This window comes from Patella vulgata, chromosome 3, assembly GCF_932274485.2.
Source record: "Patella vulgata chromosome 3, xgPatVulg1.2, whole genome shotgun sequence".
Lineage (NCBI taxonomy): Eukaryota > Metazoa > Mollusca > Gastropoda > Patellidae > Patella > Patella vulgata.
The window spans coordinates 6,587,755-6,603,881 of NC_065881.2; the positions used below are offsets into that span (position 1 = coordinate 6,587,755).

Genomic DNA, 16,127 nt, shown 5'->3' on the forward strand with positions numbered 1-16,127 from the left:
GACAGATTCATAACCTCCTGATATCCTGCTTTAAGTCGTTTATGAACCAGGGTTTTACGTCTCATCCGAGAGACAAGGCACACGACACATCTCGCAGTTGAGAACAAGGTTTGATAACCGAGTCACGACAAAGATGGGATCGCGCAAGGTAGATAACTCTATTTTATTGATTAGGGAAAAGACCACCAAAATGCTTTTAATGAATGAATAAAAGAAATGGGATTCAACATCCTACTTTTCTGCTCCCACAGGTCTAATGATGAAGAGCATACGCCATACAGTTTTCTACATGGGAAATTTTATTTTGCTAATAGAATTCCAACTGTCAAATGTTCTTTTACGTGCAAGCCAAAGTGAGAGAGAGAGAGAGAGAGAGAAATGGGGTTGAACGTCCACTCGACACAAACTAGGTCATTTTGGGACTAACATATGGTTTAATTTTATTTCAATAATTCGCTTGCGCGTAGGGGTCTTTAGCAGTGGGAGGAAACCGGAGGACCCGGAGAAAACCCACAAGGTTGGACAGGCGGCCCTACTCCTCGTCACATGCAACCAGGGAATCGAAACCTGGCCAGTTGACTCAATGACAGACCGTATGATACAGTAATGAAATGAAATGAAATGGGGTTTAACGTCCTACTGTTCTGCTCCTAACCTGGGCTAATGAAGACGGGCATACGCCATACAGTGTGCTATGAAGGAAATTTTGCCCGGACAGCGGCACTACGGCCTACTCTTATATCGAATTCCAACTGCCAAGGGATCCACCATTGCTAATGAAAAGGGATGTTTTATTCTACCAATTTGTTGACCAACCCCACCCTCCCAATAAATAGAGAGAGAGAAATAGGGTTTAACGTCCACTCGACAGGCAACCCTACTCCTTGTCACGTACAACCGGGAAATTGAAACCAGGCCAGTTGACTCAATGATAGATCTTATGATACAGCACACACGTGCTAACCATTCAGCCACCCAACCCTACCCTCCCAATATGAATAAATAAAGAAAACAAGCGTTTAATTCTACCAAATTTATTCACCAGTCACATGTTGGCAGATGAGATCGTTACACAGTCAGATGTTGACAAACTGATGTAGTGAAATTCATTATATTTCTAACCATATCATTCCCAAGCAAGAAATCAAAGAGACAATCCATCTATAAACAAAAACTTACATCTGTTTAAAACTACAGAATAATAATGTTTGATGATGGATCTCTTTAACTGACTTGCCCTGAATAATACTTACATATGATTTATTTAAATCATGATGGTAAAAATTTTCAATTATCATTCTTGAAATATGGTAACAATTTATACCACTCTAACCTGTTATCTCCATCATTTAGGATGTTGTAACTTGTTTTTTTTTTTCAAATATGCTCACAATATACTTATATCAATGTGTACAGATAAGTGTATTTAATATTATTAACCAGCTGGTTGCCAGGCAAGATACGCCCACATTTTGCAAGAGATGGATAGAGAACAATCAGGGCCATATCCAGCAAGTTATGGTCTGAAATGCACAAATATCGAAAGGGACGGACATCTTTGGGATATAAAGATATATTTTAAGTTTCATCAAAATCGGATAAAAATTGTGACCTCTAGAGGGTCCACGAGCTAAAACCGTGATTTTCGTATGATCAGGGGCCATAATCCATGAAGTTATGGTCCGATACATGCCAATATCGAAAGGAACCGAGATCTTTGGGAGATAGACCTATATTTGAAGTTACGCCAAAATGGGATAAAAATTGTGACCTGAAGAGTGACAAGCAAATTGTGGACGAATGGACAGGGGAGACGGCATAATATGTCCACATGGAAATGTGGGCGTATAAAAATACAAAATTACCCTTAAAATCTGTTGCTAGGAGATATATATAGCTGTCACCGTGTTGTTATATATCATGACATATTAGATAATATTAAAGTCATTGCTCTCATCAGGTATAAGATTGATGGAAACCATGGCAACTCTAACATGAACAGACTTTATAAAGCCATAATCTAACTTACAACAGTAGATTAAAAGTTATCGGGGCCCGGTTTCTCGAAATCTTAACTAAAGATAAAATCCAAATTTTAGTACATACTTCAATTTTGATTGGATAAGCATTAAAATCAATCTAATATTATCCAATCAAATTAGTAAAATTTGGATTTCATCTTAGTTAAATTTCGTGAAACAGGCCCCTGAACTTTAGATAATTCTTAGGGTTATTCCTTTTTACATAAGGCCTACACATACAGAAATTAAGAACATCTTATGTTTATGTGGAACCAACGAAAATTAAAATATTCTAAACATCGACAAATTCTATAATAATCAAAATTGAAAGTAGCCTACCTAATGGAAGCTGAAAACTTATAACAAAAAAAGCATAATTAATTCAACTTAACCTGAAGTTGCATTGAGGCCACAACAACTTGATTTTGTGTTCTTCGTGGCCTAGATAAATAAATAAATAACGACTTGAATAACATGAAAAATGTTTTATTAAAAATTTCAAAATTTGCAACTAAAAGCTTTTGAACAACACAACCAAATACTTTTGGTTTTTAAATAATTTATTTTTTCTCCCAAAGAAATAAGGAAAATATTTTGAAAGATATTCCTGAAGAACAGAAAATGAAAGTGATGTGGCCTAATCATATAAAATTGCAGGCTCCCAAGACGCTTCAAAATCAAAGAAATGTCACTAACAGTGATTACTTTTATAATACAGAACCAATATAATCAATTGAAAATACGATCTAATTCAGTGATTCTCAAATAGTGTGCCGCGACATCTTCCTATGTGTGCAGCGAAATTTTGAACTATAAAAAACGAAAGAGGATCTGTGTTTTAATCAGATTAGAGGACTTAATACTTAAGAATGGCAACATTCAACAAAGATCATACTCCAGCAAGTTATCTTACATAGTCATAGCAACTTTAAAATCAAACAAAATTAACCAATTAAATTGTTTAATTCGTTGTATATTTCTGTATGTTTCATGCAGGGAGAAGATAAAAAATAAAACAAATTTTATATGCAATAAAGCTTGTCGTCATTCATAACTCTCAAAATAAGTTGAATATTGAATAATTAAAAGTCAAATTTCTAACTTTTGCAGAGAAAAGTACACAATTTGTCGTCACTCTGTCAGAATATGATGTGCATTTTTATTTAATTAAAATATTCATAAATGTTGAATCGAATTTCTAATCTTTGCAGAGAAAATTACACAAATTGTCGCCACTCATAACTGTCAGAATATAATGTGCATTTAAATTTAATTTAATATATTCATAAATGTAATTTGAAATTCTAATCTTCGGAGTGAAAAAATGGAAAATTTCTTCAAAATATGGAATAATGAATTAAAACACTTATGGATATACTACTTCTGAATTTTATTAACATGCTACGTTTCAATACACATACAGGTATCGTTATCACGCAGCATGTCTTGATAACAATACCTGTACGTGTATTGAAACGTAGCATGTTAATACAATTTGCTTGATAACGATACCTGTACATATAATACGTGTATTGAAACGTAGCATGTTAATAAAATTCAGAAGTAGTATATCCATAGAAGTGTTTTAATTTTAATGATATCTATTTCTATATGTGTTATATAAGGATTAAAGAATAACGAATGTTTATAAGTGAGATAGATAACGTAGTTGAAGTGTTGGTATAAACTACAAGAACCACCCTCATGCATAGTTTTAAATACAAATATAGGCGATCGATCTATCGATCGTGATGGTTAACATAAACTTGGTTAAACATGTATCAATCAACATTCAAAAATAAAAAGAACCACTCATAACCATACATCTTATATAAATATGATATAGATAAATTAACAGTTACTCTTAGTATATTAACATTAACAGGTACTTGTTATACGGTGGACACACTAGCGGAATCGTTCAGCTGAATCAATCGGCGTCAAAATTCACCTAGTGTGTCCACTGTCATTCAGCCAAATGATTCACCCGAATCAAACAGCGAGAGAGAGAGAAATGGGGTTTAACGTCCACTCGACACAAACTAAGTTATTTCGGAACTACCGAATCAACCATGTTTGATATATTCGACCGAATTATGTTCGCCTAGTGTGTCCGCTTCGCCGAAGCATTCACCCGAATGTAGAATTCATTAGCCAATCACAACTCATCATCCACACATATCAAGAAGTCACGATTGTTTGAGGACATGGTGACATGAAAGGTGATGCAATCGACTGGTGAATCAGGCGAAGCATTCGCCTGGCGTGTTCACCTATTCGGCCGAATAAAATTCAGCGCGGACTGATTCGGCTAATGTGTCCACCGCTTTAGTATATAACCATGCATATAACATGGGCCTATAACATTTATCTCGATATGATCGGGATTATTTTTTTCTGATTTGTCCTTTTTCTAAAATATTTTATACATCATACATTACCAGGCCCCAAGTTCACAAAACATTCTCAGATTTAAGTTAACAATTTACTCAAAACTGTTCGCCTTATTTTAACTACAATATAGCCCTTTATAAAACTTTTGTTGTTTTAATGTATCAAATACATCAATAAGAAACTATGTGCAAAGTTTTGTGTTTCTGGATCAAAAATATTTCTCATGAACAGTGATTGAAAGTTAAGTAAATTCTTAACTTATATCTGAGAATGATTTGTGAACTTGAGGTCAGTAGTTCCTTGGGACAGTTTTTCTGAATATAATTTGGATTATTTTTCTGATTTAACCCTATTTTAAAATATTTTGTACATCATGATCACACAATTATCGGTAGACTACATCAGTTTCCGTTCTAGTTCCTTGGGATTAATTACAAAAGTTTCGCTTCCAATTTCTTGAAAAAATAATTTTTTGTAACAAACAGAAAAAATTCTCACTCTTAACAGAATTTTGGCATTAAATTTTATTAAAGTTCTGAAATACCACTGACTAGTTTGGCCTTAGCAGGTCTTCAAATTGTCTGAATAAATAATGTACACTATATTTTAGAGGAATTGTGTATTTTATACAATTTGATTAAAATACAGATCTATTTCGTTTCGTTTTATACTTTCGATGGCCTCTACTACACGAAGATCTGACTGGTTGTAGTGGAAGGTCGCATCAGAGATTATACAACTGGCTTTTGACCCTATGCCATCAGATATTTGATTAACCAATCAGCATTGATGTTCCTAGTAAGATACCCAGTTTCTTACGCGGCATGTGAAGAACTCGCTATGATAGATCGTTTCATTGGCTAACCCCTCACATCAACCAGAACGCAGGTTATATAACAACTCTTTCAGATTCTAGTGTAGTAAAGACAAGTAAAACGAAATTCTGAACTATAAAAAGAACGAAACGAAATAGGATATATGTTTTAATCAGATTACCTGTTATAGGTTTGATAACAACTTGTGAAATCTTGTTGAAACCCCATAGTGTAATAACCCATTCTAGTTATTCATAAAAAGTGTTTTAATTGAAGGAATTGTATAAGTTCCGTACTACTAATTAAGACATTAATCAAGGCAAAGATCTGATATACAATAGTTTGTTACGTAAGTGGTGCGAGATTTCCTCCTAGTTTCAAATATACACAGATTAACAAAATAAATCACACATTTACACCTATACCACTTACACACTGGATAATCCTACATTACTCAGTTACATTGGTTTTGTTTATATATATTAAATACTGGATAATCATTCACAAATATCTATCTTTATCCATGATACATTATCCAGTTACATTTTTTTATTTTTATATAGTCTATATACTGGATAATCATTCACAGATATCCATGATACAGATTAACCAGTAACATTTCATGTTTTGTTTGTTTTTTTGTTTTTTACTTTAAATACTGGATAACAATCTTATCCATTATCCAGTCTTTATTTTTAAACTTAAATACTGAATAACCATTCACATAAATATCCATATTTAATTCTATTTTCTTCAGGAGGGATGTTGAGACATCAAATATATTAAAACAGAAGGGTCTTATGTCTCAACCTCCTTTCCTTTAGTGCTATCCAGCAAAATTACTAGCAACATAAGAGTATATAATTGAAGAGAGAGAGAGAGAGAGAGAGAGAGAGAGAGAGGAAAGATGGGGTTTAACATCCACACGACACAAACTAGGTCATTTCGGGACTAACATATGGTTCAATTTTATTTCAATAATTCAATTGCACGTAGGGGTCTTTAGCAGAGGGAGGAAACCGAAGACCCGGAGAAAACCCAAGAGGTTGGACAAGCGACCCTACTCCTTGTCACGTACAACCGGGGAATCGAAACCACACCAGTCGACTCAATGACAGACCTTATGATACAGCGCGCATGTGCTAACCATTTGGCCATCCACCAATGTACGGACTCGTGTGCATGTAAAAGAATGTGGAAACGTAACTTGCACACACAACCAGAGAAATAAAAACAAAATAACATGTTTGTCAGAAAATGACCGAATTACTGTGTTGATGAACATTAAACCGTACTCCATTCTATTTAAGCAGCCACTGAAAGCTGTAAAAGAGATTAATTTGTATGCATACCTGGAAATAAGACACCTCGTGTCACAGACAATGTCAGACACAGATCAAGGCTTCGTCAAAAACAAAACATCTCCCGTGTCTGTCATTTTGTCGGGACACTTTTTTTATATTTTTATTGATATTATTAATACACGTCCAAAAAGTTATAAAATGTCAGATATTAATTCATTAGTGGTGGACATTTAGACAGGTACAACTAGATCCGTTATTTCCAGGCATGTTTGTATATGACTAGTAACAAGGCGGATAGCTTAATTATAATTACCAGTAAAAGAAGGCCTTTAAGGCCCGTATTCCATGTATGCGTTTATGCAGCTTTCCCACAAGTGTTTTCATCAGCGAAAAAGTCGGTCTAATGTAAATTTAATGGGACCATTTCCATGGAATCATCAAAACCTCGCACAGGGAAAACAGGTTTAAAGTAGTGTCAAGGTCAATCTAATTAAAATACAGATCTATATTTCGTTTCATTTTTTTATACTTTCGATGGCCTACACTACATGAAGATCTGACAAGTCATAGCGATAGGTCATGTCAGAGGTCATACGAGCGGCTTTTGACCCTATGATGTCAGACATTTGATTAACCATTCAGCATTGATGTTATCAATGGATTACCCACAGTTCCGTGAAAAACACGCCTAAAGCTCGCCGTACCAGACCGTTTCATTGCTTATCCCTGACACCATTCAGAACACGAGCTGAATAACAACTCTTCCAGATCCAAGTGTAGTAAAGACAAGTAGAATGAAATTTTGAACTATAAAAACGAATCGAAATAGGATCTGTGTTTTAACCAGATTGTGTTAAGGTAAATCTACTAATAGGTGACTATATTTCAACCAAAACCATAATAGGGGACCATGTTAACATAAATAACACCACAGATAAACTAATTCGTACCTAAAACATATATATCATTGCAAGTTATATCAGTTACAAGTCACACTCATATACAATATACTTAATAATATACAGGTAGCATATACACTCGTTTGAGGTATTCATAATTTCAGATACTAAAGATAGGTTGCCAGGCAAAGATCCCCCCACTCCCCCATATATGGCCATATTTCAATAAAGGTGCCTAAAAAGAATTTGGAATACTAAAATAAATGTCGAGATACAAAAAAGAAACATTTTGAATGTGTCTATATAATAGATAGCAGACTTTGTCAAGTACACCATTTACCGACTAACATATGGTTCAATTTTATTTCAATAATTCGCTTGCACGTAGGGGTCTTTAGCAGTGGGAAGACCCAGAGAAAACCCACATAGTTGGACAGGCGACCTTACTACTTGTCATATACAATCAGAGAATTGAAACCACGCCAATTGACGCAATGACAGATCTTATACAACGCGCACACGTTAAACAATCAGCCATCTAACCCTCCATTTTAAATAAATGTTTTTGTTTGCAGCATTTGATGCTTGTATTTTGACTCGTTATCCAGTGCCACCAATGAAGCCAAGTATTAGCTCAACATTGATTCCAAACTTATTAATATTAATTTCAATTAACTTATCAATTATTGTGTAATTTCTATGGTTAATTAAAATCTTTACAGTTTCCACCTTCACCAACAAAATTTACTTAATGAAATAGATAAACATACTTGTGTATAAAGCTGAAATAAAACTGATCAACTCAAGCCTGGAAATAAGGCACCTGTCACTGACAATGTCAGGCTTTGTTAGGCACTAAACCTCTGGTGCCTGTCATTTTGTCCGGCACTGATTTGACTGACTTTTCTTTTTTATTGATATTATTAATACATGTCCAGCACTAAGTTGAAAATGTCAGGTACCATTTCATTAGGGCCTGACATTTTGTCAGGTACATGTAAAACCGATATTTCCAGGCCTGGTAATCATTATAAGTAATTTCTTTTTTAAAAGACTATTTCTTATTTAAAATTAAATTCTAAGTGCCTCTCAAATATTTGATACTTGTCGACATATCATCCACCATTCCATTACGTACTCGTAGATCTATTTCATAAGGCCAACTTCAAGTTTGATCAAAGGTCACGAGATGTAAACAGGGCTAGCGCTAACTCCAACCCTAACGCTAACCCTGGATCTAGCTCTAACACTTACCCTATAACCCTAATCCACAGTTTCGCCAACAATCACGTGCCATAACCTTATTTACATCTCAGTGACCTTGAAGAAAATTGAGTTGGCCTTAACAAATAGATCTAGCTGTAAATAAAGAATGAAATATTGCATCACTCATAGATACTGACTGGGTTAATAATAACAGGGTCTTACTTTAAACATATATTTGCCCGTAAACATCAGAATCCAATCTAATTAAAAATACGGATCAATATTTCGTTTCGTTTTATACTTTCGATGGCCTCTACTGCATGAAAATCTGCCCGGTTAAAGGTCGCGTCAGAGGTCATACAAACGTTTTTTGACCATGTGAAGTCAGACATTGATTAATCCATCTGTGTTGACGTTTCTAGTGGTTTTACCAACAGTTCCGTGCATCGCACGCCAAGAAATCGCCGTAACAGATTGTTTCATTGGCTAATCCCTCACATCCTCCAAAACATAGGTTATAATATAACAACTTTTCCAGATTCTAGTGTAGTCAAGACAAGTAAAATGAAATTTTGAACTATAAAAAACGAAACGAAATAAGATCTGTGTTTTAATTAGATTGATGAGAATATATATATTAATATCACTAAAATCAAACAACTGTGGTATCATTATAGCATATTGGTCTACATTTTGTTTCCAACAAGAAGAGAAACACTAGGATAGGGTTGGGCGATATACCGTTCATTAGGTATATCCGCAATTTTATATCGGCGAAAATATTGAAAACCTGTATATCGTGATGAGATAATTATCATGTCCTAATATTGATGATACATGTAATACATATGCTATATCATCTCCTATGACATTCTATTGATAGAATTAAATTCATCGGTAAAAATAGCATTATAAAGCACCTGCTGGTCTGGGGTAAATCTTCATCACGGCTCCTACCGACGTTAGTAACAATAATTTGACATCAAGGGACGATTTTCAGCCCAAGTATTCAAAATTTGACTTCTTAAGACATGTGTATAAATTATCGCGATATTTGATAACTTAGCAACAATAATTTAACATCCAAAGGACGATTCTCAGCCCAAGTATTCAAAATTTGACTTCTTAAGACACGCATATATTTGGTAAAATTATTATCACAATATTTTTTTTTTTCATTATCGCCCAACCCTATAATAGGAGGCATTTATTAAACTAATTACTGCTAAACAATATAAAAAAAAAGCAGACAAAAACAACATCCAGCAATATTTTTAAACATATGCTTTTCTAAAAAGCTTAAAGTTTGCTTTTAGGGCATTTAAAAACAGATCAGCCTGTTATTATTGCCATAATTAAAAATTAAGATAATGTCCTTACGAGAGCTTTGAAGTCGACATGTTTATAATGTACAGTATTATTTTTTTTTTTTCAAATTGAAGATTTAAAATTTTCTTGTGAAAGCGCAACACATTTAATGCTATATGATAATATTATTAGCTTACACAGAAAGCTTTTATATAAAATAATCTTCAAATTTCTGAAAAATAACCATTCTGTCAGACATTTTAATTTCTCGCGTGTCTAACAAAAGACCAAATCAGTAAATTATTTACCGTTTAACACATTCATTTACACCACTAATAACATAACATACATACAAATAATTATAAATAAATTAAGGTGATAGAAAGAAAAAGCAAGGCAAATCTCAGTGGATATAATCACATATTACAATGTGTTTATGATCATGTATTACAATGTGGATATAATCACATATTACAATGTGTATATAATCACATATTACAATGTGTTTTTAATCACATATTACAATGTGTACAATGTGTTTTTTGTTGGTTTTTGTATACAATAATGACTACACAAAGTAGGAACACACCACGCTTATTTTGACCATTCCAAGAGGCATTAACCCTTTGGAGACACTGGTCGGTCAGTAAAATAATAATTTTCAATTGGCTGTACTTAGATAATACAGTAACAACTTGTTGTTCAAATCACACTGTGTGTAAAATTTGAGATAAATCTACCGATCCATCAGAAATAGATGTTTTTAGATTCATTAATAGTTGTTCACAATCCAAAAAATGTTTGCTCATGGGGTACCCGGTATTTGGATTTCACGATAACTGGGCGAGACTTTATATCTATTTTTCTTGTAGAAAAAAAAATGATAAAGTCTCTTTAATAATAACGGACTCTTGTGAAGGTAAGCTCTACTTTTACTTTGTGTGCTCAATTTAACAGTAATTGTGTTACTATTAATAGAAGTGGTGCATATGACTGTACATGTCTATAATTCCCTGATACGGTTACCGTACAGATTCTAATGCAGTTAGTGCAATCAACAACATACTCTATTTAAACTAGCCAATCATCTTTAAGACAACGATACTCCCGTGCATACAAAACCAGTGATCACATTTTTTTTTTTATCTTTTTATATCAAAGCAAAATTATTTTTAGAGTCAAGACGCAAAGCTATTTGAAGTAATGTTCGTCGTCACTGCACACACACACTCACACATCGTACAAAATTATGGCTTTTTAAACTTTTAACTTATTTACACCTGTGCATTTACATGTCGTAAGATCAAAGAAACTCTCATTTTAAAGAAATATTTTAATTCTAATTAATACTATTTGTTAATTATTAATTAATGATATCTAAAAATGAAATAAACTCTAACAAGCTTAAAAATATTTCCGTAATTTTAAACCTTTCTAAATAACAAGCATCACATAATAAGATCTATGTGACAGAATAATATAAAAATGTCTGACATTATTAAAAATTTCTTTTATCCATGTCAAACAAATTTTGCTTTTTGTTAATTAAATTTCTTTGGTTAAAAATAGTCTGCTCTAAGGTGTGAAGTGGGCTATAATAAACAAGAAGGCTTGAGAAAAATCTTTTGTTGTTTCACATGTCATAAATATATGTACATTTCAACTCAAACACAATAACTATATATTGTATAGGTATGTACAACTTATATATACATGTATATATATATATATATAAACATGCCTGGAAATATGACACACACATGTCACTGACATGTCAGACACAGATCAAGGTTTTGTCTGACACAAAACATCTCCTGTGTCTGTCATTTAATCGGACACTGATTTTATGTATTTATTGACATTGTTGAAGGGGCATTATGGGAGATTAGATAAAGAGCTGTCAGTTATTATTATAATAGTCATAAAACTAGATAATGTAGAGGGAATATGTTGAAAATTTCAGTCAAATTGCTCCACTCTGAACTGAGATATTAGCGATTGAATTTTAGGTCTAGCCTCGACCATCATTACTTAAGATGGCATCGGAGTTGATTAAGGTCTTTTCATGTTAATTAATGTCTAATTAATAATTTATATAACATTTCAGGCCTAAAGAAAGACCTGCAATAGACAGATTTAGCTCTTGCATAATGCCTGTTTAATACATGTCCGTCACAAAGTTATAAAATGTCAGATATTAATTAATTAATTCGTACCTGACATTTTATCAGGTACAACTAAATCCGTTATTTCCAGGCAGGTACATAAACAGGATTTTCAAAGTCCAGAGATCGCAAATTACATATTTTATCGGAGATTTTTTATTACATGTAACATAAAGTTGAGCTGACTCCCAATTCAGTATAGAATCCATCGACAATGAAAACCCTGGGTAATTTTTAAGCCCTAAATGTTCCTGAGTGTGAAAAGTAGTAACAGTCTGTTTTTTTTTTTTACTCTAAAATCTGAAATGTAAAACTTGAACCAACCACTTAGTAATAACATTATGTACAAGTTTCTCTGTAGATTTCGCCGAGAATGTTCATTATTTGATCTTGTTTTTTGTATTTTTTAAACTTTATGGATCTTGGTGCTTATTATTTTTCTCTTTCTTTCTCTTCCACGTTCTTGTTTTCTCATCTTATCATCATTTGTTTCCTGAAACTATTGGATAAAACAAATTAATCAGAAGGCAGAGACAGAGAAAGAGTTTACCGTCCCCAGTCCCCACTGACACAAACTAGGTCATTTCCAGACTAACATAAGGTTCAATTTTATTTCAATAGCTGCTTTGTGCGTACATGTAGAGGTCATTTCGGGACTAACACATGGGTTAATTTTATTTCATTAATTCGCTTGCGCGTAGGGGTCTTTAGCAGTGGGAGGAAACCAGAGGACCTGGAGAAAACCCACGAGGTTGGACAGGCGACCCTACTCCTTGTCACGTACAACCGGGGATTCGAAACTACGCCAGTTGACTCAATGACAGGTCGTATGATACAGCACGCACGTGCTAATAGCTGTGGAAGGAAACCAGAGTACACAGAGAAAACCTGTGATGTTGGACAGGCGACCCTACTCCTGGTCATGTAGAAGTAGGGAATCAAAACCACACTATCTGACTCAATGACAGACCTTGTGATCTTACGTGCAAGCATTAACCCATTCGGGCCCCCACACCATCAAAAGGCAGACTTTAATCCTTTGAGAGAGAGAGAGAGAGAGAGAGAGAGAGAGAGAGATGGGTTACTGTCCACTCCACACAAACTAGGTCATTTCAGGACTAACACATGGTTCAATTTTATTTCAATAATTTGCTTGTGCACGAAGGGCAGGGGTCTTTAGCAGTGGAGGAATCCAGAGCACCTGGAAAAAACCCACGAGGTTGGATTATTCCTTTGAGCATTTAGTAACTGGCTAGAAAGCAAAATTCATAATGTTGAGAGAATACTCTTCAAAACCATGCCAAAATAAATTAAATACTTGATATTACATAAGTATGTGTTATAGTTTATTGCGGACTTGAACATTTTACCCACAAAGTAAAGAAAATTAGGTTTAATAAAAATCATAAGAGTTTGAAAGACAAATTTTACAACCCAAAAATTAAAGATACATTATGTGAGATTAGATAAAGAGTTGACAGTTCTCACTATAATAGTTAAAAATAGATAACGTAAATAGAATGTAATAGTTAAAAACTAGAAAATGTAAAGGGAATTTGCTAAAAATTTCAGTCAAATTGCTCCACTCTGAACCGAAATATTAGTTTTTGAATATTAGACTAGCCTCAAGCATTATTACTAGCCAATGACCTATTATTCTCAAATAAAATATCGATAACAATTCCAATTATATTATTATAGAGACTAAGAGTCTTCCCTCCACAAAAACTAGGTCATTTCAGGACTAACATATGGGACATTTTTATTTCAATAATTCCACGTGGGACTTTATCTGCTGGAGGAAAGCAGAGGTGCCAGAGAAAGCTAACCATGCCACTTGACTCAATGACAGAAAAAAATGAAATGGGGTTTAAAGTCCTACTGTTCTGTTTCGACTAGGCTAATGAAGACTGGCTCAATGACAGACCTTATAGCCGGCATGTGTTAGGCTGCATGTAATAATACACGAAAAAAATAAACAGCAATATTAATTCATACTTTGCCTGATCCTTGACGACTAATTTTCAATTCAGGAAATTCCTCCTTCTTTAATTCGAACTGCATCTCGACGCTATCAACAGAATTTGTATCACTGTCGCTGAAAAATACAACCAATCATATCGATGAACGGTACTGCTCTGACACTCTGAGCAAACCTCTCCTCAAAACATAGACAGGAGCTTCTCAGCCTCCCTTAATTAATATACTAGCCAGCCATGCTACCTCTAAAATCATTGTCATCGAATCTTGCAGGGCAATCAAAGGGAGAGAAAGAGAAAGATGGGTTTCGTCCACTTACACAAACTAGGTCATTTCGGGACCAACATATGGTTTATTTCTATTTCAATAATTTGCTTGCGCGTAGGGGTCTTTAGCAGTGGGAGGAAACCAGAGGACCCAGAGAAAACCCATGAGGTTGGACAGGCAACTCTACTCCTTGTCACATACATGTACAACCAAGTTTTTGACGGCATCAAATGAATAAATGCTCTATTAACTTCATTTAGCATAGGATAATTATATATTAAGGTACTATAACTATCACGAGCCATTGCATGGGCACAAACTAACAGTTTCAGAATTCATAAATAAATTTGAACCAACCTTGCAATGTGATAACCATGTAGAAAGGGACACAACGGACCTTTAAAGCACATTCCATCCTCCCAAAATCTACAAGTAATTGTAGAAATATCGTGGGAAAATTTACAATCTGATCTCTTACAAGATCCTTCCAAAAAGAAACTACATGGTTTTCTGCTCACTCCTATAATATAAAACATGCATCGGATTTAATACAAGCCTTAATCCTAGAAAATAAAAAAACCATTGTATTTACTTGACAGTAATTAGTTAGGCCATACAAAAACAAGCTGACAGTTCGGCCATTTCCCTACCCTCAATCCTAAAAAAAATTAGATCATATTGATAGTTATCTTTTTACAATCCATCAATTCAACTGCTTATACATGTAACTGTTTTACCCACCAGAGCAGAAAATGTTTATTATCTAACTTAGTAAAGGTGCATATGTATTAATGTGTATCAACTAACTTAGTAAAGGTGCATATGTATTGATGTTTATCATCTAACTTAGTAAAGGTAAATATGTATTAATGTGTATCATCTAACATAGTAAAGGTACATATGTATTGATGTGTATCATCTAACTTAGTAAAGGTGCATATGTATTGATGTGTATCATCTAACTTAGTAAAGGTGCATATGTATTGATGTGTATCATCTAACTTAGTAAAGGTGCATATGTATTGATGTTTATTATCTAACTTAGTAAAGGTACACATGTATTGATGTTTATTATCTAACTTTGTAATGGTACACATGTATTGATGTTTATGTAATGAACCTATACATATAAAACAACCATGTGGTTTCTAGCGAGCATCAGCATGTTTGTGGTCTTCAATAATAATTGGTTATGGACACACAAGAACTGTTCAAAAGATGAGACGGTAAAAAGAGAAACTCACCTTTGGTTTTGATTTTATTGGTTTTCTTTCTAGCATCTGGAATACTAAGATACGGAGGCCATTCCGATTTAGGTAACGACTTAGGATCAAGCCACTGTTTTTCTAAATCCGATGAATACACTGCTAAATCAGGTAACATAGGCACCAGGCCAGGTCCTCCAATATCCTGTTGTTCTAACTCACAAGAATATACAGCGGTTTCAGGAATTGGTATAGGAGGTAGCAGATTAACATCAAAACCATGAGTATGCTGAAAAACAAATTTTAAAATTAAAAGCTTTGAGATATTTTTCAATTTGATAACCGCAATCAGTTGAGATTAAGTTTCCAGTCATGATTGTTACTCAAGAACTTGAATCTGTGCCTTATTCTTAAAAGTTTTTAATATGACTTGAAGTAAAGTAACCTTTTTCCGGATATTTTTTCAATTTGAGAGAGAGTTTAACCTCCACTTGACACAAACTAGGTAATTTCGGGACTAACATATTATTTCAATAATTTGCTTGTGCGTAGGGATCTTTAGC

At 33.9% G+C, this 16,127-nt stretch overlaps 1 protein-coding gene across 1 annotated transcript in view; it reads right to left on the reverse strand.

Moving 5' to 3' along the window:
* Positions 1–1,018: 1,018 nt before the first annotated feature.
* LOC126815872 (uncharacterized) overlaps positions 1,019–16,127 on the reverse strand; it is a 29,731-nt gene continuing 14,622 nt past the window's right edge. Inside the window, exons 6-9 of the mRNA XM_050541882.2 lie at positions 15,604–15,853; positions 14,717–14,879; positions 14,111–14,210; positions 1,019–12,611 (exon numbers count right to left, since the gene is read on the reverse strand). Of these exons, the coding sequence (XP_050397839.1) occupies positions 12,519–12,611; positions 14,111–14,210; positions 14,717–14,879; positions 15,604–15,853 (606 nt within the window). The 3' untranslated portion in view covers positions 1,019–12,518. The remainder of the gene's footprint in view (positions 12,612–14,110; positions 14,211–14,716; positions 14,880–15,603; positions 15,854–16,127) is intronic.